The sequence below is a fragment of the Podarcis liolepis genome, assembly GCF_965112155.1.
Source record: "Podarcis liolepis genome assembly, chromosome: 7".
Classification (NCBI taxonomy): Eukaryota; Metazoa; Chordata; class Lepidosauria; order Squamata; family Lacertidae; genus Podarcis; species Podarcis liolepis.
Genome location: NC_139561.1, coordinates 75,557,981 through 75,583,137, shown reverse-complemented (window position 1 = coordinate 75,583,137; position 25,157 = coordinate 75,557,981). Strand labels below are relative to the sequence as shown.

Here is a 25,157-nt window from a genome sequence, read left to right as displayed (position 1 = left end):
GCCATCTTATGACATGGAACATTCCCATATAAAATTAATTCCTTAAAAGATGTACTAAAAAAGGACCAAAATATTGCAATGGCTAACCAAGCAGATTCAGGTCCCAATAAGGCAACAAATAGATAATTGTTGGAGGCCATGTATCTCATCACGATCACAATATTCTTCTATGTATTTCCAATACAATGTGGAGAACTGAATTTAAGACTGGAAAGATGAAAATGCTGAATAATTTTCTCAAGGATTGGGAAGGTGGGAGGAGATGAGAAACCAAAACCGATTCATTCCTACCCAGGAGTAAGCCCCAGTGAATTCATGTACATGTTTAGCTGGGGAACCTGTGGCCCTCATTCCTGGCCATTGACCATGTAACATGAGGCTGATGAAAGTTGGAGTTTGACAACTTCTCCAGGGCCATAGAATCTTTATCCTTGATGTATAGGATTGTACTTTGTTAATTTGGTGGCGCTAAGGGACATGGGTGGCGCTGTGGGTTAAACCACAGAGCCTAGGACTTGCCGATCAGAAGGTTGGTGGTTCGAATCCCCACAACGGGGTGAGCTCCCGTTGCTCAGTCCCTGCTCCTGCCAACCTAGCAGTTTGAAAGCATGTCAAGTGCAAGTAGATAAATAGGTACCGCTCCGGCGGGAAGGTAAACGGAGTTTACATGCGCTGCTCTGGTTCGCCAGAAGCGGCTTGGTCATGCTGGCCACATGACCAGGAAGCTGTACGCCGGCTCCTTTGGCCAATAAAGCGAGATGAGCGCTGCAACCCCAGAGTTGGCCACGATTGGACCTAATGGTCAGGGGTCCCTTTACCCTTTAAAAGCTTTTAGCTTTAGATCAGGGACAGAGAACATATGGCCTTTCAGACATTGTTAAACTCCAACTTCTATCAGCTCCACCCATCATAGCCAATGATCAGGGTTCCCTAGCCCTTATGCAGCCTTACCTTATTGGGGATGTTTATGTGACTAATTATTTACGTTCTTATTTCCAGGCGCCTTAATACTGAAGATCTCTGAAGATCTGAAGATACACTGAAGATCTCTGCCACATTGACAAAGGCTCCCTACTCTCTTGTGCACTCTTCCTACACTGCCTGCCCTAAGCCGATCAGACAAAAACTGAATCACAAAACCAATGCTAATACAATCAGGATAATTGCTATAACATGAACTGATTTTCTTGTCTTTGTACAGACAGTATGAACTGCCCTAATTAATACCCTGATGACTGGCAAAAACTTTAAAGAATAAATAAATCTCAAATACGCTAAAATTGGTTTTTTGTTTGTTTTAATGACTAGTCTAAGCTAGGCATCAAGTTTTCGTCACTCCTGGTGCAAGGTCAGTAGCATCTGCAAATTTATTGCATCTCTTCAATTTAGAAAGATGTTGAACAACAATGAGCCCAGGACCGAACCCTGCAGCACCTCACTTGTCACGTTTTCCCCAGGTCAATCAAATTACAAATTCATCTAACGGTTACCTCGTCAAGCCCACATTTTACCAGCTTCTCTGCAAGAATATCATAGGAGATTTGTTAAAAGCCTTACTGAAATCAAGATACGCTATTTTCACAGCATTCCCCTGATCCACCAAGCTTGTCATTCAGGTCCTTCACAAGCAATCTGCCTCTCTGTTACAGTGCCTGCCTTTGCTTGGCCTTCTGTGTGTTGGGATACTGCCAGGGAGATATAGTCCATCATGGTTCCAAGCCGGCTGCCAGACGATCCATCGACCTCCCGTAGACAGGCAATATCAGCAATTAGCGACACGAAGCCTTAGAAATAGATTCCCACATTCCAGGGCTCGTGCACACTCTTTATCAGCAGAAGCACAGCCAGAAAGTTGCACAGCAGGAGAGCATTATTTACAAGCTTTATTCAGTGTTGATCAGAACAAAGAGAGACATGACTGTTCTACGTCAGAGTCTCCGACAGACTGAGAAACGAAAGCAACAGCAAAACATAAACATCCTGTGAACAGGAAATACGCAGGCTATGACACATACATCCTGCTCCCTTTTAAGATGGAACGGAAATATCTGTGTACCTCTTCTAGTTCTGGGAGAGAGCAGGAAGTCACAGCAGGAAGGGGAGACTCCCTGGCTTATTCAGCAGCCGTGTCATCTCTGCCACTTGGCCCCCTCTTCTCCAGCCTCTGCTTCTAGCTCTGATTCTGAACTTCTCTCTGCCATAGACTCTTCTTGCTCACTAAACCCTTTTACCTCTTCAGCTTCCAATACATTCTCTTTGCAGTCTGCTTCCTATTGTTCTTCTGACCACACAGACCCCTGGCTCTGAACAATTTACCCCTGGGGCTTCCAGCCGATTCATGACAATGAACTACTTTGAGGGGGTTTTCATATATTGAGAAGCATACAATTTTAATGAAATAAAATAAATATGAAGTATCAGGACTGGTGGTCTAGACTACGGTTCACCAATCTCTTGGGGCACATTTGAAAACTAGCGAAACTGTTGTGAGCACCCTCCCACACCACACCACCTATTATATTAGCTACAATGGAATGTTTCTTTCAAGCCTAACTTTTGTGCAGGAACCTACTTAATTCACATTTTCTGAAACAAGACATCATTTGAAATCCACACCTCTCAGAATTTTGCAACACAGCTTTTCAGCCAAGTGGTGTGTACAGAAATGCATATAATGTGGGTAAAGTGTGCATTAGAATGCAGATATTAGAAGAAGAAACCATGTCAAAATGCATTAGACTGTGGGGAATTACTATGCAAATAATAAAATTCCTTCCAGTCGCACCTTAAAGACCAACTAAGTTAGTTCTTGGTATGAGCTTTCGTGTGCATGCACACGAAAGCTCATACCAAGAACTAACTTAGTTGGTCTTTAAGGTGCGACTGGAAGGAATTTTATTATTTTGACTATGGCAGACCAACACGGCTACCTACCTGTATATGCAAATAATGTATATGTTAGACAACATTGCATACAGAGGTGTGCATATCAGGAGCACAAAGATGCTGGTGGATTTTCATGAGGACTTAAAAAGAGAAAACTGATGCAGAAATGGGGATGGGGGGATAGAAAGCAACCACACTTAACCCAAGAATTTGCTTGCACTTATCAGGCCTGCCAAGACAACACTATTGGTCACTTGTGTCTCCTGACACTGTCTGTGCCGGTAATGTTATAATTTTTCTAATAATTCTGTAAGTTTTGTATTTTTGTGCCTCGATTTGATCCTTGTACATGGTTTTGTACGTATTGTGGTATTTTATCCATTGTGACTTGCAGTTGCTTTTATTGATCACAGTTTATTAATTATTTATTTTAACGGTTAAGAGTGAATTTATTCTTAATTATTATTTGCTGATGTTTTGAGAGTTAATATTATTGTGTACTATTATATTCTAATCGATCACTGGATATTACTTTCTTTGATATAAGTCATTCCATTTTAAAGATATATTTTATTATGACTTTCTGTATCGGATCAGATTATTATAAGGTGCATGTTCTTCATTGCTGTAAACCGCCTTGGGCATAGTAATATAAAAAGGAGGTACTGTATACAAATTAAAAGTGAAAAGAGAAGAAATGGTAAGTACATTACTGCCTGCTGCCTACTGGTGGCACTACAGCTCAGCAGAAGAGGAGTGAGCAGCTATCTTTTCTAGCAATGGTACAGCTGTAGCAGAGAGAATAAGACAACCTTCATGAAAATCGAGATTTAGGAGTACAATCAAGGCTCATGTCAGCATCGTCTACTCCACAATAAAACAAATTAAGAACCATGTCTGTGCAATTGGGGTTTCAGTTTTATTTGCATGAAATATTTTCCAGGGCCAAAGGACAAAGGAATAGTTAATTAAAGACACCAAAGTAAAATCACCCCTAAACCAAGATTTGTTTAGGTCGAATGTTCTGTTTTCCTTGATGGAACGGACTCTGTTAATTTTGCAGACATGTACGTAGGTTTCTTGTCTTTCTGGATGAAAGGAGAAAGGTGTGCTAACTGGTGTCCCAATTAGCTCCTTCGGTTTCTGATCTGTTAGCTCTTGCTCTGGGCTATTTCAGGCATCCTGGAAAAAGACGAGAGGGGAAGAAGTCATAAAAGAAAATGACTGCAAAAAATGTAGGGGCGCCAACTTGGGCCCTAGGTTATGGCATCCATGACGTAACATGACGTTGTGAAGTCATGATGTCACAACATCACATTAATGAGCAAGCTACTGAGGTGCTTCTGAGGCCTGGCTTCTGAGATCACGTCTGAGGCCTCACGGGGCCTTGGCGATCATGTCCAAGACCTCCAATGTGACTTTGGTTTGTACCGGAAGTTGTGTCAGAAGCCTGGCAGGGCCTCCGACTTTGCCTTGGAAGTCACGTTGGGCTTCCAGTGTGACTTTCAGTAGAAACCGGAAGTTACGTCGGAACCTGCGCTGTCGAAAACCACAGCCGAGTCCCCCCACTAGTTGGCAGCTATGACCTGGAGTGAACAAATCATGAGGTCAAATCTCATCCTCCAAGAGAGAGCTTTTGGGGCCCTTCAGTTGCCATCTTACAGGAAAATGAATGCACAGAAACAGCACTGCATCTCTACTTCAGACTCTTCAGGGCTGTCAATGCAGGAGGGCCACAGCTCAGTGGTAGAACACATGCCTTGAATACAAAAGGTCCCAGCTGGAAGATAAGCCCATCTGAAATCCTGGAAAGCTGCCATCAATTGGTTAATAATAATAATAATAATAATAATAATAATAATAATAATAATACCTCACCCATCTGGCTGGGTTTCCCCAGCCATTCTGGTCGTCTTCCAGAAAGATATAAAAACATAATAAAATGTCAAAAATAAAAAAAAACCCTGTTATAGGACTGCCTTCACATGTCTCCTAAAAGTTGTGTAGTTCTTTATCTCTTTGACATTGGATGGAAGGGTGTCCCACAGGGAAGGTGCCACTGCTGAGAAGGCCCTCTGCCTTCTCAAATGATACTGAGAACTACATAGACCAATGACCTGAGTCAGTATAAGGTAGCTTCCTATGTTCCACTCAATGGAGCTTACTCCTGAGTAGATATGCATAGGAGTGCAATGTTAGTTTTTAAAACCTTGGCCATAAAATAAATTTAAAAATTATAAACGAGTAGGCATGAATTTTATCAAAATATAGATAAAATCAGCAGTTTTAAAAGAACAAACCTAATTAGTCGCCCAATTCTCACTGAACAAATTTTCACTGGAAGTTTTTAAACAGAGGTTGGAGGGCCATCCACCTGGGCTTATTTAACTGTACTTCCTGTTTTGCAGGGCATTGGACTAGGTGGCCCTTGGGCCGCCTTTGAATTGCGTGGCGAGTTTCCGCCTCCCCCCAGTTGGAATAAAGACACGGGACACCATTGTTTAGGTTAATCACAAGGAGAAAGGAAGAGGCAATGCCATTATAGGCATATTTGATACTCACATGACTTTACTGCTGCTGTTGCTTTCCCCCCCTCTGGAATGCAAAGTTAGAAATTCAAACAACCGAAAGATACTATTACCCATGTGTTCAATGTAGGCATCTGCAATTGGGTGACTCGTTATGAGCAGTCACACATGTGCAGAACATGCCTCTGAATAGACATAGGGGTCCCAGCCACACAGATCAGCTACATCTGAGCAGCTCTGTGCCCCAAAGGGGCAGGGCCAGTGGAAAGGTGTGGCCGAAGCTTTGCTCGTCCCCTGGAGCACTTCTGGGAGAACTGGTGCTGTGCCCCATGATATGTATTCACCTTTCTCCATGGTTGTCTTTTGTTACCACCACCCTAAAAAGAAAAAAATAAGCCATAATTATTTCTAGGCTTGCGAGAGGAATGGAAACATTGGCTTTGGTCCTGGAGGCCTGGAGAATGGAAACATTGGCTTTGGTCCTGGAGGGCTGGAGGCCAAATGTGCCCCCCCCCCACTGGCAGAGGAAGAGGGGGGCAGGGGAGCGGCCGCCGCCCCCCCATGCTGGGCGCCATGCCCCCACAGATGGCACGCCGCACCCCTGCAGGTGGTGCACCATGCCCCCGGGACGCATGCCAGCCATTCTCCCGCCTGCTTTCCACCCCCAGTGCCAGAGCATGAAGCTCTGCCACTCCCCCCACCTCTCTATCTGTCCTTCCAAATTCTCCCCAGGCCACACCCCTCTAATTTGCACCCAAATCTTTTTGCCTGGCTGCCATGTGTCCTTTAACTCTGGTGAAGCATTTTGTATGCCTGGATGAAGGACATGGAGGAGTATAAGCATGTAGAAACCAGCTTCCTACACAAAGGTGAAATTAACATTGGTTGCTCTGCCCACCTTTATCTCTGGCACTGTGCACCACTGCGTGTGGCCCCTGGAAAGTTGCCTAGGACTGAAAAGGTTTTCCCATCCTTGAGCTAGGAAAAGTGAGGCTGCTCAGCGTGCTTTCTCCTTTCCTGTTCTCGTCTGCAAGCCAACATGATCTGCAATTTGGCATGGGCAACTCTGTCCATTTCAGTTCCTCATTTTTTGCATAGGAAGTTCAATTTTCCATATGTCCACATCGGTTTGCAACTACTACTATTGAAAGTGCTCATGAAAATGCACCACCAGCAATTTGCAGCTAATTTCTCCTAATATACATTGTTTTCATATGCAATTTCCCCAGTTCGCATTTTTGGAAACCAGTTTTCTCCAATTTTGTATGCTGCTTTCAGTAGTAGATGCATTCTTAGGCACACTTCCACCACGCATGCTGGAGAACTGCATTGTAAAATGTGACGTCCAAATTTTGGGGGATGGCTGTGTTTTGGTTTGCGTCTTGCTTCAGAAAGTGTGAGCTGGGGAGGCTGGCTTTCAAATGAGAACGGAATCAGATTTCTCACCTCCTCTATCCCTACCTGCAATAGCCAGGCTGCACCTTGTCTCATTTAAGGGTCTCCGTTGTGGAAGGGAGAGGGAGAAATTCATTTGGTTCACATTTTCAGGCAAACCTATCTAATTCATATTTCACGGAACATTAAACAAGCAATAAACAGCTACCCTTCAAAATCCGCACTTCTCTGAATTATGCGATGCAATTCTTCTACCGAGGAATGTGCTTGTTTGCTTTGTAAAAAGTGCAAATGAAATGAACACACACACATGTGCATATTAGAGCAACTAATGTACAGAAAGGCATATTGGGGGGAAACTGCATGCAAAGGAAGTGTGTATATTCCATTAATTTCTCCAAGTAGTTTCTTGGAGAAATGCATATGGACGTGTGTATGAATCTCCACTCCATCTCAAATCCATTATGATGGGCCTGAAAGTAAGGGAGGTGACTCTTGAGAGTGTCTTACCCTTCCTCCTGCCTTTTTATTCTTGTTTCCTCCAGCCTGCAATGAAAAGAGATAGGGAACATATTAGCCAGGAGTGTTTTCTTCCTCTCGAGACCAATCATGCCAATAGAATGGGGGCAGATGGGGCACCAAAGGAATATAAGGGATAGAAAATACGGCCCTTTGCTTGTTCAGAAGCCCCTGGGGTGCATGCCAGCCACACCCGCGCCTGCTCTCTGCCCCCGGAGCCGGAGCATGAAGCTCTACCACTGCCCCCCCACCTCTCTATCTGTCCTTCCAAATTCTCCCCAGGCCACACCCCTCTAATTTGCACCCAAATCTTTTTGCCTGGCTGCCATGTGTCCTTTAACTCTGGTGAAGCATTTTGTATGCCTGGATGGATGTGTGTATGAACCTCCACTCCATCTCAAATCCACTATGATGGGCCTGAAAGTAAGGGAGGTGACTCTTGAGAGTGTCTTACCTTTGTTCTTGCCTCTTGTTTCTCTGCTCCAGCCTGCAATGAAAAGAGACAGGGAACATATTAGCCAGGAGTGTTTTCTTCCTCTCGAGATCAATCATGCCAATAGAATGGGGGCAGATGGGGCACCGAAGGCATATAAGGGACATAAAATACGGCCCTTTGCTTGTTCAAAAGGTACATCTGTTTCTTGAGCCATTTGGATAGTAATGAAAGGGCCAACCTCAAAACTGGAATGGGGAATCAGGAGAGACTAGAGTTGGGAAGCCAATGAAATACATGAAATAGCAATAAAGGATCAGAGCTGACCATGCCACCAAGCTGAAGTACCTTGCTTCAGCTGTCAAATTCTGGTTGCCTCTAGAGGGCAAACAATTATTGGATCCAAGAGTGGTGACTTCAGTCTTCCTATACTATTCAGCATGAGCAACTTGGGGAAAGGTGGGGTGTAAATGTTAGGCGTGTGCGCTAGCTAGAAGAGGCAACTTGTATCTGTAGATTTTGGGAAGAAGCCTGATGTGTTTCAGAGCCTCTCTGTGTCTTTCCTATATGATTAGACTTTCAATAATGAAATAAGGTTTGTTAAAAACAAGTCTGTTTTCTCCTCATTCACTATAATGGGGGATCTAATAATAGCTTATTGGATGAAATTTGCTGGCATCTAGTGTAGATTAAGTCAGCCGACCTGTACACAGATACATCCAGTGGTTTTCCTTGCAGGTCATCTTTAAAGTTTGATTTAAAAACAAAGGCAAAACAAAACATTTTCATTTTCTGCCAAAACTGAATGCAGTTTGCTGGCGTGGCCACTTCTTTTGAAGAATAATAGCTGCAGTGATTCTCACAGAATTAAAATCATTACTATTTTGGATTGGGTACAACAGGAACAATAGGGGAAGGGGTGGTCGTGGGAAAAGGAGCATGGTTACCCAAGAAATACTGAGGGTGGGGAGGAACAGCAGAGCTGAAAAGAGTATACTTAACGTGCTACAGACATGGAAGTACCGTATTTGGGGAAGGGGAAATGTATGTGCATCCTATGGAGCGAATGCAGGCTCCTTGGCTTCAGCGATAGCAACGGGAAGCCTCCGAAGCGCAGAGGGAGCACTCCCTCTGGAGGCTTCGCGTTGCTTTCGCTGAAGCCTGCAGAGCGAGAGGGGTCAGTGCGCACCAACCCCTCTCACTCTCCAGGCTTCAGGCAGCTATCGGCAAGCCTTCGGAGCATAGCAGGAGTTCCCCCCGCGCTCCTAAGGCTTGCAGATAGCAGCCTGAAGCCTGAAGCCTGAAGTCCAGGGAGCGCAGCGCCAACTCCCGCTGCACTCCCCGGGCTTCAGGCAGCTATCTGCAAGCCTTCGGAGCGCGCCCCCAGTCCTGCAAGCTTCGGTGCAACCTTGCCGCCGATCCCAGACCTGTTCTGGGGGCTGGTGTCAGGGGAAGCTTGGGCTTCTCCCGCCCCATCCCCGCAGCTAAAAACAAAGCCAAGACAGCGAGTGGGATCCATCCCGCTCCCTGTTTTGGCTTCTGCCAAAGCCGTGCGCAGCCTCTCCAAGCTGGAGACGTTGCGCGCAGCTAAAAAGGAAGCCAAGACAGCCAGGAGGATGGATCCCGCTCGCTGTCTTGGCTTCTTTGCCCTTTGGGGAGGGGAAAAAATATTTTCCCCCCTTTACCCCCCCCCCAAAAAACTAGGTGCGCCCTATAGTCCGGTGTGCCCTATGGAGCGAAAAATACGGTAAGTAGTTTGTAGGCTACCAGGTCCCAAACTGTCCTTACTGTCTGTAAGGGTTCATAGAATCATGGATTCATAGAATTGTAGAATTGGAAGCCCAACCCTGCGCAATGCAGAAATCTCAACTGAAGGGCATGTTTTGCAATGATGCAACACGCCTCACCATACAGGTGTCAGTTACATTTTAGGATTAATTCTGACTGCCCCTCCTCCCACCACCCAAAAAATGGGGGGGGGGAATGGGAGAAGGTAATGGAAAATGTCTTACTGCACCGCCGCCATTTCCAAACATCGACATTAGACTCTACAAAAGGAAGAAAAGGCATTAATCTTTCTCTGGCTGATGGACATATAACACCCCACGCTGTAAATCAGGCATGTCCAACTCTCAAGAGACTGGAGATCTACTCCAGCTATTAAAAAACTGGCAGTGATCTATCCATTGGATTGACCAGAGTTGTTGAGCTTTTTGGGGTGAGGATGACAGGTAGAGCGTGATTGACCGGCTGGACATGCCTGCTGTAAATGTATCTACCTCCAGTTTTCTGCATTCTCAGGACTAGACACATAGCCTGAAGGGGCATAAGCCAGCTTCCTATCCAGGAGACTCCCCATTTCTGCAGGGGCTATGCTCTGGATCCCCTAACACATACACAAAATAGAGTAAAATGGGAAGTCGCTTAGCTGATGGCCGGAGAAGAACCTTGCATTCAACTTTTCAGGATTTGTTGTTGTTGTTTTGTTAATTTATTCAGTTTGTTAGTCACCTAATACATTTAGCAAAGACAGCCTAAGTGCCTTCTGAAACTTACTTACAAATGTTCACTCCTGAGGCCATTTTATGTTTTTCTATAGGTGTGCCAGCTAGGATAGAGAAGTTTGTTGTGCACATTGCATACTCGTTAACAGAGCACAAAGTAACTGGGGGAAAGATATTGGGAGGAGCCAACATTATTACTTAGGAAAGGCATTCATTCTGCGATAAAACTATTGTCTTCATAGTCCATGTAATGGAAGGCATCTTACCGATAACGCAGCTCCTCCTCCTCCCCCTCCTCCTCCTCCAAGCAAAGCCATTACGTTCTAAAGAAAAGGAAAACACAGAATTCTTCTCTAACACTGATTTTGGTGCCTCCATCTTGGGCATATCCTATATGATTTTATATTTTGTCAGAGGTGCTGACTTGTGCCCCAGATTGTGGGTGTCCAGCGGTGCATGCATGTGCAATGTGACATCCTGACATCGCTCACACATCACATGCGCATTACACTGGGCTCCATGCTCAGCCTCCACCAGCCACCACCCGCTGCCTCGTGTCCACTGGTCCTCTGCTGCCACTGCAGTGATGAACCTCTGCATCTGCCATGGGGCCCCCATTGGGGCCTACTGTGGCCGCAGGTGTGTTTCCAGGGCTGTGTCTGTGGTGGGCCTCAGTGGAGGCCTTGTAGTGGTGGCCTTGGCCTGGTCACTGTGTTGGTGGGGATCGGGTGGGTGGCCAGCTCCCCTCTTCATTGCAGGGGCTTGGCCCCCCTGCTACAAATATTGAGGGGGCTGAGGCACTCAGGGCTCCATAGAGATAGTGCCTATGTAGATTATTGGGGGTGCCAAAGACCCACCATAGACACCTGGAGTTAGCGCCAATGTATTTTGTTGTCAGGCAAAGAAATCTGCTCTCTGCCCCATGATGGCGTTGCATTTGCATCAGTAACTGCTGTTGTGTTGTCAGACCTTGTAGGGTCAGATCCAGGTTTCTGTGGCCCCTTAGGCAATAGGGTTTCAGTGGGTCCCTTGCCTCACCCCTTCTAATCAAACCACACCCCTCATAGTTGGCTCTCTCTCTGCATCCCATGCTAGTCTTTGTGTCTATTTCTTTTTTGCAGAAGGAGTTTGTGTAGGCTTTTTACATTGCAGTGACTTGGTTAGAAGGCATTCCTTCCTGGAGGACATTTGAGAAACTCAGTAGCACTGAACAAGTAAATGTCTACTCAGAAGTAGGCCATATTGAATTCAGTGGGGCTTACTCCCAATTGAATGGGGTTAGGGTTGCAGCCTTAGAATGCGCTTGGGGAGAAGCAACAAGTATCTGAATAATGATGTCTGAACAAATGTTTAATAAGAACTCCTGGCTCCATAACCAGTTATTCCCTTACCGAGCCGCCACCTTCCTTTTCATCACCACCGCCACCTGAAGACATCATGCTCTACAACAGGGAGAAAAACATAATTTTCTGTAATGCACATGTCCACATCTCCTTTTTTTTGTGTGCACTGTGTGATTTGGTTCATTATTGGGTGAAGAAACCTGCCTTCTGCAGTTGACCCTAGCTGAGGGCCACGGTGTGCTGTGCCGTCTAAAGTGGACTGCTGCCAGTGGTGGCTCCTGAAAGGACTTACGGACGTATGACACCCTCCCTGTTTCCTCCTCTCACCATGTTTCTCGCACACATATAAACAAGGGGGGAATAGGATCTGTGCTGCTGGCCCTGCCCTAAACAATGCACACTGCATTGGCTCAACCAATTCATGTACAATGGTACCTTGGTTGTTGAACGGCTTGGCTCCTGAACAAATCGGCTCCTGAGCGCCACAAAACCGGAACTGAGGGTTGCGGCTTGCAAACGTTTTTTTGGAAGCTGAATGTCCTATGTGGCTTCTATGGCGTCCGATACAGTGCATGAATCTTCTGCAGCCAATTGGAAGCCACGCCTTGGTTTTCAAACAGTTCCGGGAGTCGAATGGACTCCCGAAATGGATTAAGTTTGACAACCAAGGTACCACTGTACATGCATTTAGTACAGCCTATCATCATCATAATTATTATTATTATTATTATTATTATTATTATTATTATTATTATTCTGCCCTTCAGTCATCATGTTCAACGTTGAGCCCTTTTTACAAGTGGCACATAAAGTTCACTTCACATTTTTATGGTGTCAGCCTTCAAAGTATTATTACTATTACTATTACTATTACTATTACTATTACTATTACTATTACTATTACTATTATTCTGCCCTTCAGTCATCGTACCCAGGGTGGTTTGCAAAGAAATGAATTAATTAAATTGGGAAAGGTGAACAGAGACCCAAACAACAGCAGTTAAAAGAGCCTCAGTGGGATGGAAAATGTATATTGAAAAGCACAGGGTGTCTCTCATCATACTCTCTATGAAGTTGCACTGTGATAATATCAGATATAGGGTCGCAGGTGGCGCTGTGGGTTAAACCACAGAGCCTAGGGCTTGCCGATCAGAAGGTCGGCGGTTCGAATCCCCACTACGGGGTGAACTCCCGTTGCTCGGTCCCTGCTCCTGCCAGCCTAGGACTTAGAAAGCATAAAGAGCAAGTAGATAAATTAGTACCGCTACAGTGGAAAGGTAAACGGCATTTCCGTGCACTGCTCTGGTTCACCAGAAGCGGCTTAGTCATGCTGACCACATGACCGGAAGCTGTACGCCGGCTCCCTCGGCCAATAAAGCGAGATGAGTGCCGCAACCCCAGAGTCATCCGCGACTGGACCTAATGGTCAGGGGTCCCTTTACCTTTACCTAATATCAGATAAATGAGTAGCACCCTAATAAGAGATATATTAGATAGTTTCTTCTACTGTCCTGATTCCCAGGAAAACAACTAAAGACTGAAGGAACTAACAGTACAGGCGCTACAATGTATGGTTTCTTACCGAAAACTTCTTAAGCAATCCCTACAAAGGAAAGGAAATGTATTAATCCGTCTGTACATGGAAGACAGGAAATGACATTTAGCTCTTCTTTGACAACACATTGTAGAATTTGAATCACTTATGAGCCTTCTTTAGATGTTTTGTTTAAAATTCAGCTTTGATGGGATACTTTAGGCTTCCTCACAGCCTACTTGTGTTTGCAGAGGAAATATGGTGATGGGGCCACATCCTTAACCCTGCCCTCAGAATTGCCCTGGAATTAAAAGGGAGAGTTTCTTACCGCAGCACCACCTTCGTCAACACCACCTTCGGAAAGCATAGACAACATGGCCTACAAGGGGAACAGGAGAATTATCTCGGTTAATGCACATATTCATAGGTCCACCACCATTTGCTTTGGTTTCTCATTGCATGAAGAAACCAGTATTCTCCAGTCGGCAAAGTTTTATCTTGCCCCTAGCTGCACTCAGTAGTGTGTGCCATGGCGGGCAGCGGCACTCACCTGACCTCTTGACAGCTGAGTTGCTGCTACTTAGCAAGAGTAATTGGGGGTGGGGTGATAGAGGGGCAGGTGCAGTGCAAACCTGCCAGCAGGATCATGGGATCAGATCCTCCAGTACATTTGCACCATGCTGACCTCCTCACCAGCTCATCCCTCCCCATTTCTTCCCAGAAGGAGGTGGGGATTCAGCTGCTGGGAGATCAGGTAAGCAGTCCTCCTGTGTGGCGATACATTCCATTGCTGTTTCAATTGCAGGATGGCAAAGTTTCTAGTCAAGGCAACATTTCTATTTTCCATTGCTTTTGGAAGAGAAAAGTCAATGGGCAGACCCTTTGCAGTACAGTGGTACATCAGGTTAAGTACTTCATTCGTTCCGGAGGTCTGTTCTTAACCTGAAACTGTTCTTAACCTGAAGCACCACTTTCGCTAATGGGGCCTTCTGCTGCCGCCGCGTGATTTCTGTTCTCATCCTGAAGCAAAGTTCTTAACCCGGGGTACTATTTCTGGGTTAGTGGAGTCTATAACCTGAAGCGTCTGTAACCCAAGGTAACACTGTACTTGAATTGCATTTGGAGTATTGGAAATTCTTGGAGGTTCATAAGAAAAGCACACCACTAACCTAGAATACTTCCCAGAATCATATATATGTTCAATGCGTCATGAGGTCCCACTTAAAGAACAAAATGAGTTCCCAATAAATTGTTGGTTAGGGGCGAGTGTTTTGCATAATGCGCTGGCAATCTCCAATATTTCCTATGGGAACATGTCTAATCAGTGATCTCCCCTCCCTCTCTTGCCATGGTTTCTTCTTAAAATGGCTGCAGCCAGCCAGCAAAGGAGAGACAAGGGGGGGGGGGAATTATTTGTCTGATCTCTCTCCCTCATCCCTTTCTAAATGGTTTCTGCCTGTCAACAGCTGCTACCAGCTAGCAGAGCACAAACAACAAGTGGGCAAATTGTGGCTGTTCAGATATAGGAATCAGCTGCACTTGTAAATGAGGTTTGGGCATAATGCTTTATGTTCAGATATGTAATATTTTTGCAGAACAATCAAGCTGATAGCAGGACCTGTGTGCATAGGAGACCCTTAATTGAACCCAGAAGGAGCATGAGTATGGTTTGGGGAGGGGTCGGCTAAACACATGTTTTCATGGTGGTTTCCCTCAACAAGCAAGTCATGTACAGAATAAGGTGATGGTGATGATGCTTCACATTGACATCTGACTTCATGGCAAGATCTGCCCTGCAATGAAAAAGGATTGTGCCTTACCCCTCCACCACCTTCCTCGTCATCACCCCCACCTCCAGCTAGCATAGGGAGCATTGCCTACAAGGAAGTAAAAAGAAAGATCTTTACAGAAAGGCAGGTTACTCTAAGAATAGATGAAGAGTCACTTGGATCATACCCCAGGCCTTTAAGGTCTATCATCCTCTTTTCACATCAACCAAGTGGGTGCCTATTAGAACCTCGTATGTAGAACAAGAGTACAATAGAAGCCTCCTGCTCTAGTTCCTCAGCAACTATCATCTACAGGCATAAGGCCTCTGGTACTTGAGGTAGTGTAACAGCCATCATGATGAATATTTATGGATAGCCTTAACCTCTAAGCATAGGTGCCTACAAAGGAGAGAAAAACATCATCCTATATAATGCGCACGTACAAGGCTTAAACGCCTTACATGACTTTATTTGTTATCAGGTGAAGAAACTTTCCTTGCCACCAACATGTATTACCAAAAGGCCTTGGATGCTCAAAAGTGTCCTGGGGGAGGGAGACACCTGGAAGTCAGGTGCCTGAAGGCTTTGCAGGTAGCAAAACACTTTTAGTACTTGTAAGAATTGAGCTTGCATCGGAGAAACTCTCTTGGGGCGATGTTATTTGCCTCCCAATAAGGACAGCCGCCATGTTTTAGGATGAAATTCTGACTTCCCAAAATAATAGCAGAGAAGAAAATGAGAGAAGGTAATAGAAATGCTCTTACCGCTAGTTTACTAGCGCCACCATTTCCAAGCATCTCCTGCAAAGGAAAGGAAAAGAAAGGTTTTTGATCGTCTCTTGGCTGATACACACTTGGCATCCCCGCTACTCAGTTTTAGACATACTTTGCAGCAGTTGATGTGGAGCATTCCAGCCAATCTGGGCTTTCTTTAGTTGCTGCTTTTCTGGTATTTCTTTGTAGAGTCACAGAATCACAGAATTGTTTAATTTCTACAATTGGTAAATGAAGCCCTTAATGTTGTGGAACAAGTTTATTTAAGGCCCCTGGCTGATGGGTTCAGAACTGTGAAACTAGTAGCACTTTTACAAATGCCACATAATACTTGTTCCACATTTATAAGGAGTCAACAGTTTAGAGCAGGCTTCCTCCACCTCAGCCCCCCAGATGTTTTGAGACTACAATTCCCATCATCCCTGACCACTGGTCTTGCTAGTTGGGGATCATGGGAGTTGTAGGCCAAAAACATCTGGAAGGCCGAGGTTGAGGAAGCCTGGTTTAGAGTAGCAGCATTTTCAGTTAGGGACTCCTACCCTGTTGACATTAGTCAGGCATCCTTGCTATGTTGTTGCAGATGCCTGCTGAAAATTGTTTTAATTCATCAAATCTACCCAGACATATAAGCTAGTTGCCTACATTCATCTCTCAAGGGCTTTACTGATTTTACATGCATTTTATAAATTATTTTATGTATATATGTTTTCAAACAATTTGGGGAATATTTAGCTGTTTTTCTATCAACAGTTTTATTATGTAGAGAACTTAGAGCACTCTGGGATGAGAGAGAGAGAGAGAGAGAGAGAGAGAGAGAGAGAGAGAGAGAGGCTGCTATTGGCCTGCTTGGTAGCCAGCAGTTTTGTTTGCTTCACAAAGAGCAGTTTCATCCCATTGCTTTTATTGTTCCCTTTTTTCTTATTTTTTTAAAAACAACAACTGCCCTACACTTTATAGTTAGATAGATAGATAGATAGATAGATAGATAGATAGATAGATAGATGATAGATAGATAGATAATTGCCTTCACACCATACCTTGGACACCAGGTAACTATCTCTGGGCAGACAGGCTTAGCTACAACAAGGGAGCAACCTCATGTGACTTTGGTTAATGCAATTTTTAAAATCTTTATCCCAGCTGCCTCCCACCAACCAACTGGAGAAGGTGATGGAGAAATTCTTACCATTAAGCCGCCACCGCCACCACCTCCTAGCATGGACATTAGACCCTACAAAGGAAGGAGAAAGCATTGACTGATCCACACATGACATGCACCCCCAACCTCCCACGCTCCAGTATTCTACTACTCCAACTTAGACATGCCATATATGCATTGCTCCATTCTCTTGAACTCAGCCATACTGTCATTTAATGAGCATAGGAAGCTTTCTGTATCTCTACAAATTCTCAATTTTCCATATGACATTCTCCTCTAAATCACTGCCTTCCCACACCCCTTCCTCAATACAGATTTTTTTTTTTTTCAGACCAAGGGTACTCCTAAATGGAGAGGATATGGGAAAATCTGGACTGAGGGAGGGGTATATGTGGGAAGGCAGTGATTTAGAGGAAAATGTGAGACAGGTTAGGCTGAGAGACTGTTACTGGCACCTTGTCATCCAGTGTGCTTCATGAGAGAATGAGGATTTGTCTTCTGAGGGCTGCATGTTGCCTATGGTCCTGGGGGTTCCACGCATGTGCTCAGCATACTGACCAGGAGGCAGCATGAGTATGGTCTGGGGAGGGGTCGGCTAAACACATGTTTTCATGGTGGTTTCCCTCAATAATCAAGTCATGTCCAGAATAAGGATGATGGTGATGATGCTTCAAATTGACATCTGACTTCATGGCAAGATCTACCCTGAAATGGAAAAAGATTGTGCCTTACCCCTCCACCACCTACCTCGCCATCACCTCCACCAGCAGCTAGCATAGGGGCCATTGCCTACAAGGAAGTAAAAAGAAAGATCTTTACAGAAAGGCAAGTTTCTCTAAGAATAGATGAAGAGTCAGTTGGATCATACCCCAGGCCTTTCACGTCTATCATCCTGTTTTCACATCAGCCAAGTGGGTGCCTATTAGAACCTCACATGTAGAACAAGAGTACAATAGAAGCCTCCTGTTCTAGTTCCTCAGCAACTATAATCTACAGGCATAAGACCTCTGGTACCATCATGATGAACATTTATGGATAGCCTTAACCTCCATGTATTTGTCTTCTCCCCATTTATAATGATCCAAATTGATGGTCAACATTACATCCTGTGATTGCAAATGCTATAGTTTCACTTCCCATTACCCACTCAAATCTGCTTAACTTCAGTTAGGTGGAGTCTTCATGTGTGTCAAGACCATACCCATGCCATTTATGTTGTGGGAGATAAAACCTTCACCTAAACAGTCTGGGAAGGTCTTCCTCCTTTCTAAAGTTTATGTATTTCCTAGGACGCTGAGGACTTGGAATGCATTTGAGGTCTCCTTGGGTGATGTTATAGGACTTCCGAGAATCTTTCAGGAGGACTTCTGGCTTCACAACCATAAGAGCACCGGGACCAGTATCCTATTATTAGGTCTAGCACATGGAGAAGATAGATGGAGCGACATCTCTGTCACTTTCACTGTCTCCAATGACGAAACACACACTGATGTCGCACCGTGGAAATAGCTTGAATCTGTATGGGCACCTGCAAGGGGAGAGCTGATATATATTCATGCCCCCAGTACTGAAAACAGCAGACCCTCCAAGTGTCCCTATTTCCCAGGGGTGTCCCTGATTTAAATAACCCGTCCTGGTTTCTGATTTGATCCCAGAATGTCCCACTTTTTGTTAGGATGTCCCTCTGTTTTCATTGAAGAAATGCTGGAGGATATGAAGCAGTGAGATCCTGCCAGCATATTACAGTTATCTTCAAAGAACTGAGCCAGGCTGCCAATTTGTTTTGGAGTCATGTTCAAGGTTTAGCCTTTTTAACAAGTGGCACATAAAGTTCACTTCACATTTTTATGGTGTCAGCCTTCAAAGTATTATTACTATTACTACTACTATTACCATTACTATTATTCTGCCCTTCAGTCATCGTACCCAGGGTGGTTTGCAAAGACATGAATTAATTAAATTAGGAAAGGTGAACAGAGACCCAAACAACAGCAGTTAAAAGAGCCTCAGTGGGGTGGTAAATGTATGCTGAAAAGCACAGGGAGTCTCGTGTCATACTCTCTATGCAATTGCACTGTGATAATATCAGATATAGGGACGCGGGTGGAGCTGTGGGTTAAACCACAGATCCTAGGGCTTGCCGATCAGAACGTTGGTGGTTCGAATCCCCGCGATGGGGTGAGCTCCCGTTGCTTGGTCCCTGCTCCTGCCAGCCTAGCAGTTTGAAAGCACAAAGTGCAAGTAGATAAACTGGTACCGCTACATTGGAAAGGTAAACAGCGTTTCCGTTCACTGCTATGGTTCGCCAGAAGCGGCTTAGTCATTCTGACCACATGACCGGAAGCTGTACGCCGGTTCCCTCAGCCAATAAAGCAAGATGAGCGCCGCAACCCCAGAGTCATCTGCAACTAGACCTAATGGTCAGGGGTCCCTTTACCTTTACCTAATATCAGATAAATGAGTAGCACCCTAATAAGAGATATATTAGATAGTTTCTTCTACTGTCCTGATTCCCAGGAAAACCAACTAAAGACTGAAGGAACTAACAGTACAGGCGCTACAATGTATGGTTTCTTACCGAAAACTTCTCAAGCAATCCCTACAAAGGAAAGGAAATGTATTAATCCTTCTGTACATGGAAGACAGGAAATGACATTTAGCTCTTCTTTGACAACACATTGTAGAATTTGAACCACTTATGAGCCTTCTTTAGATGTTTTGTTTAAAATCCAGCTTTGATGGGATACTTTAGGCTTCCTCACAGCCTACTTGTGTGTGCAGAGGAAATATGGTGATGGGGCCACATCCTTAACCCTGCCCTCAGAATTGCCCTGGAATTAAAAGGGAGAGTTTCTTACCGCAGCACCACCTTCGTCAACACCACCTTCGGAAAGCATAGACAACATGGCCTACAAGGGGAACAGGAGAATTATCTCTGTTAATGCACATATTCATAGGTCCACCCCCATTTGCTTTGGTTTCTCATTGCATGAAGAAACCAGCATTCTCCAGTCGGCAAAGTTTTATCTTGCCCCTAGCTACGCTCAGTAGTGTGTGCCATGGCGGGCAGCCGCACTCACCTGACCTCTTGACAGCTGAGTTGCTGCTACTTAGCAAGAGTAATTGGGGGGGGTGATAGAGGGGCAGGTGCAGGACAAACCTGCCAGCAGGATCATGGGATCAGATCCTCCAGTACATTTGCACCATGCTGACCTCCTCACCAGCTCATCCCTCCCTATTTCTTCCCAGAAGGAGGTGGGGATTCAGCTGCTGGGAGATCAGGTAAGCCGTCCTCCTGTGTGGCGATACATTCCATTGCTGTTTCAGTTGCCAGATGGCAAAGTTTCTAGTCAAGGCAACATTTCTATTTTCCATTGGTTTTGGAAGAGAAAAGTCAATGGGCAGACCCTTTGCAATACAGTGGTACATCAGGATAAGTACTTAATTCGTTCCGGAGGTCTGTTTCTAACCTGAAACTGTTCTTAACCTGAAGCACCACTTTCGCTAATGGGGCCTCCTGCTGCCGCCGCCACGTGATTTCTGTTCTCATCCCGAAGCAAAGTTCTTAACCCGGGGTACTATTTCTGGGTTAGTGGAGTCTATAACCTGAAGCGTCTGTAACCCAAGGTACCACTGTACTTGAATTGCATTTGGGGTGTTGGAAATTCTTGGAGGTTCATAAGAAAAGCACACCACTAACCTAGAATACTTCCCAGAATCATATATATGTTCAATGCGTCATGAGGTCCCACTTAAAGAACAAAATGAGTTCCCAATAAATTGTTGGTTAGGGGCGAGTGTTTTGCATAATGAGCTGGCAATCTCCAATATTTCCTATGGGAACATGTCTAATCAGTAATCTCCCCTCCCTCTCTTGCCATGGTTTCTTCTTAAAATGGCTGCAGCCAGCCAGCAAAGGAGAGACAAGGGGGGGGGATTATTTGTCTGATCTCTCTCCCTCTTCCCTTTCTAAATAGTTTCTGCCTGTCAACAGCTGCTACCAGCTAGCAGAGCACAAACAACAAGTGGGCAAATTGTGGCTGTTCAGATATAGGAATCAGCTGCACTTGTAAGTGAGGTCTGGGCATAATGCTTTATGTTCAGATATGTAATATTTTTGCAGAACAATCAAGCTGATAGCAGGACCTGTGTGCATAGGAGACCCTTAATTGAACCCAGAAGGAGCATGAGTATGGTTTGGGGAGGGGTCGGCTAAACACATGTTTTCATGGTGGTTTCCCTGAACAAGCAAGTCATGTACAGAATAAGGTGATGGTGATGATGCTTCACATTGACGTCTGACTTCATGGCAAGATCTGCCCTGCAATGAAAAAGGATTGTGCCTTACCCCTCCACCACCTTCCTCGTCATCACCTCCACCTCCAGCTAGCATAGGGAGCATTGCCTACAAGGAAGTAAAAAGAAAGATCTTTACAGAAAGGCAGGTTACTCTAAGAATAGATGAAGAGTCACTTGGATCATACCCCAGGCCTTTCAGGTCTATCATCCTCTTTTCACATCAACCAAGTGGGTGCCTATTAGAACCTCACATGTAGAACAAGAGTACAATAGAAGCCTCCTGCTCTAGTTCCTCAGCAATTATTGTCTACAGGCATAAGGCCTCTGGTACTTGAGGTAGTGTAACAGCCATCATGATGAATATTTATGGATAGCCTTAACCTCTAAGCATAGGTGCCTACAAAGGAGAGAAAAACATCATCCTATATAATGCGCACGTACAAGGCTTAAACGCCTTACATGACTCTATTTGTTATCAGGTGAAGAAACTTTCCTTGCCACCAACATTTATTACCAAAAGGCCTTGGATGCTCAAAAGTGTCCTGGGGGAGGGAGACGCCTGGAAGTCAGGTGCCTGAAGGCTTTGCAGGTAGCAAAACACTTTTAGTACTTGTAAGACTTTAGCTTGCATCGGAGAGACTCTCTTGGGGCGATGTTATTTGCCTCCCAATAAGGACAGCTGCCATGTTTTAGGATGAAATTCTGACTTCCCAAAATAATAGCACAGAAGAAAATAAGAGAAGGTAATAGGAATGCTCTTACCGCTAGTTTACTAGCACCACCATTTCCAAGCATCTCCTGCAAAGGAAAGGAAAAGAAAGGTTTTTGATCGTCTCTTGGCTGATACACACTTGGCATCCCCGCTACTCAGTTTTAGACATACTGCGCAACAGTTGCTGTCTTCCCCAGGGTAGGAAATCGATATCTCTTGCCATGATGTGGAGCAGTCCAGCCAATCTGGGCTTTCTTTAGTTGCTGCTTTTCTGGTATTTCTTTGTAGAGTCACAGAATCATAGAATTGTTTAATTTCTACAATTGGTAAATGAAGCCCTTAATGTTGTGGAACAAATTTATTTAAGGCCCCTGGCTGATGGGTTCAGAACTGTGAAACTAGTAGCACAAATGCCACATAATACTTGTTCCACATTTGTAAGGAGTCAACAGTTTAGAGCAGGCTTCCTCAGATGTTTTGATACTACAATTCCCATCATTCCTGACCACTGGTCTTGCTAGCTGGGGATCATGGGAGTTGTAGGCCAAAAAACATCTGGAGGGCCGAGGTTGAGGAAGCCTGGTTTAGAGTAGCAGCATTTTCAGTTAGGGACTCCTACCCTGTTGACATTAGTCAGGCATCCTTGCTATGATGTTGCAGATGCCTGCTGAAAATTGTTTTAATTCATCAAATCTACGCAGACATATAAGCTAGTTGCCTACATTCATCTCTCAAGGGCTTTACTGATTTTACATGCATTTTATTAATTATTTTATGTATATATTTTTTTAAAAAATTTGGGGGATTTTAAGCTGTTTTTTTATCAACAGTTTTATTACGCAAACAACTTAGACCACTCCGGGGAGAGAGAGAGAGAGGCGGCTGTTGGCCTGCTTGGTAGCCAGCAGTTTTGTTTGTTTCACAAAGAACAGTTTCATCCCATTGCTTTTATTGTTCCTTTTTCTTTTCTTATTTTTTTAAAACAACAACTCTTTCTTTCCTTCCTTCCTTCCTTCCTTCCTTCCTTCCTTCCTTCCTTCCTTCCTTCTTTCAATTGCCTTCACACCATACCATGGACACCAGATAAATATCTCTGGGCAGACAGGCTTAGCTACAACAAGGGAGCAACCTCATGTGATTTTAGTTGATGCAATTTAAAAAAAAAATATCCCAGCTGCCTCCCACCAACCAATGGAAAGGACAGAAGAAAACAGGAGAAGGTAATGGCAAAATTCTTACCATTAAGCCGCCAGCGCCGCCACCTCCAAGCATGGACATTAGACCCTACAAAGGAAGGAGAAAGCATTGACTGATCCACACATGACATGCACCCCAGCCTCCCACGCTCCAGTATTCTACTACTCCAACTTAGACATGCCATATATGCATTGCTCCATTCTCTTGAACTCAGCCATACTGTCATTTAATGTGCGTAGGAAGCTTTCTGTATCTCTACAAATTCTCCATTTTCCATATGACATTCTCCTCTAAATCACTGCCTTCCCACACCCCTTCCTCAATACAGATTTTTTTTTTTCAGACCAAGGGTACTCCTAAATGGAGAGGATATGGGAACATCTGGACTGAGGGAGGGGTATATGTGGGAAGGCAGTGATTTAGAGGAAAATGTGAGACAGGTTAGGCTGAGAGACTGTTACTGGCACCTTGTCATCCAGTGTGCTTCATGAGAAAATAGGGATTTGAACTCTAAACTCCCAGTTCATCATTCAAGCCACATCACCACTTTGGTACCGCGGTCTTCTGAGGGCTGCATGTTGCCTATGGTCCTGGGGGTTCCACGCATGTGCTCAGCATACTGACCAGGAGGGAGCATGAGTATGGTTTGGGGAGGGGGCGGCTAAACACATGGTTTCATGGTGGTTTCCCTCAACAAGCAAGTCATGTCCAGAATAAGGTGATGGTGATGATGCTTCACATTGACGTCTGTCTTCATGGCAAGATCTGCCCTGAAACGGGGAAAAATTGTGCCTTACCCCTCCACCACCTTCCTCGCCATCATCTCCACCACCAGCTAGCATAGGGGCCATTGCCTACAAGGAAGTAACAAAAAAGATCTTTACAGAAAGGCAGGTTACTCTAAGAATTGATGAAGAGTCAGTTGGATCATACCCCAGGCCTTTCAGGTCTATCATCCTGTTTTCACATCAGCCAAGTGGGTGCCTATTAGAACCTCACATGTAGAACAAGAGTACAATAGAAGCCTCCTGTTCTAGTTCCTCAGCAACTATCATCTATAGGCATAAGGCCTCTGGTACTTGAGGTAGTGTAACAGCCATCATGATGAATATTTATGGATAGCCTTATCCTCCATGTACTTGTCTTCTCCCCATTTATAGTAATCCAAATTGATGGTCAACATTACATCCTGTGCTTTCAAATTCCATAGTTTCACTCCCCGTCACCCACTCAGATCTGCTTAACTTCAGTTAGGTGGAGTCTTCATGTGTCTTCAGACCATACCCAGGCCATTTATGTTGTGGGAGATAAAACCTTCACCTAAACAATCTGGGGAGGTCTTCCTCCTATCTAAAGTTTATGCATTTCCTAGGTTTCTGAGATCTTGGAATACATTTGAGGTCTACTTGGGTGATGTTACAGGACTTCCAAGAATCTTTCAGGATGACTTCTGGCTTCACAACAATAAGAGCACAGGGACCAGTATCCTATTATTAGGTCTAACGTATGGAGAAGAGAGGTGGGACGACATCGCTGTCACTTTCACTGTCTCCAATGACAAAACACACACTGCTGTCGCACTGTGGAAATAGCTTGAATCTGTATGGGCACCTGCAAGGGGGGAGCTGATATATATTTAGCTATTCATGTAAAAATGCCCTTTTGGAGACATCCTCACTGAAGATGGAAATGTTGAGCACGCAGCAAGAATGTGTCATCTGGGGTGTGGCCAGCTGAGCAGACATTCTTCATGCAATAGCCTTGCATGTGAATATAACCAAAAGTCTAACACATACTGTAAGAGGAGCTTATATTAGATTCTTACCAACCCAATGACATTACTGACTTCATTCCCAAGGCCTACAACAGCTTCACAAATACAGGAAGATTATAATGGATAGTTTCTTACCACCACCAAATATTATATTAGGAAAAATGCATTGTATAAGGAAAAATGCTTGCAAATACTTGGATATTAATCAGAACTGCCTACAAAGGGGAAGTCCTATGGTATATGTAGATATGCTATATTTGGTACAGTGGTGCCTCGCAAGACGAAAATAATTCGTTCCGTGAGTCTTTTCGTCTTGCGATGTTTTTCGTCTT

At 44.6% G+C, this 25,157-nt stretch overlaps 1 protein-coding gene across 1 annotated transcript in view; it reads right to left on the bottom strand.

Annotated features, from left to right (window-relative positions):
- Nucleotides 1-3,782: 3,782 nt before the first annotated feature.
- The window catches only part of LOC310711153 (uncharacterized protein), a 30,896-nt gene continuing 9,521 nt past the window's right edge, over nucleotides 3,783-25,157 (bottom strand). Inside the window, exons 8-21 of the mRNA XM_083512621.1 lie at nucleotides 17,591-17,632; nucleotides 16,871-16,915; nucleotides 15,676-15,711; nucleotides 14,963-15,019; nucleotides 13,471-13,521; nucleotides 13,191-13,211; nucleotides 11,657-11,707; nucleotides 10,532-10,588; nucleotides 9,774-9,809; nucleotides 7,783-7,815; nucleotides 7,320-7,355; nucleotides 5,759-5,791; nucleotides 5,449-5,481; nucleotides 3,783-4,068 (exon numbers count right to left, since the gene is read on the bottom strand). Of these exons, the coding sequence (XP_083368747.1) occupies nucleotides 5,455-5,481; nucleotides 5,759-5,791; nucleotides 7,320-7,355; nucleotides 7,783-7,815; nucleotides 9,774-9,809; nucleotides 10,532-10,588; nucleotides 11,657-11,707; nucleotides 13,191-13,211; nucleotides 13,471-13,521; nucleotides 14,963-15,019; nucleotides 15,676-15,711; nucleotides 16,871-16,915; nucleotides 17,591-17,632 (525 nt within the window). The 3' untranslated portion in view covers nucleotides 3,783-4,068; nucleotides 5,449-5,454. The remainder of the gene's footprint in view (nucleotides 4,069-5,448; nucleotides 5,482-5,758; nucleotides 5,792-7,319; nucleotides 7,356-7,782; nucleotides 7,816-9,773; nucleotides 9,810-10,531; nucleotides 10,589-11,656; nucleotides 11,708-13,190; nucleotides 13,212-13,470; nucleotides 13,522-14,962; nucleotides 15,020-15,675; nucleotides 15,712-16,870; nucleotides 16,916-17,590; nucleotides 17,633-25,157) is intronic.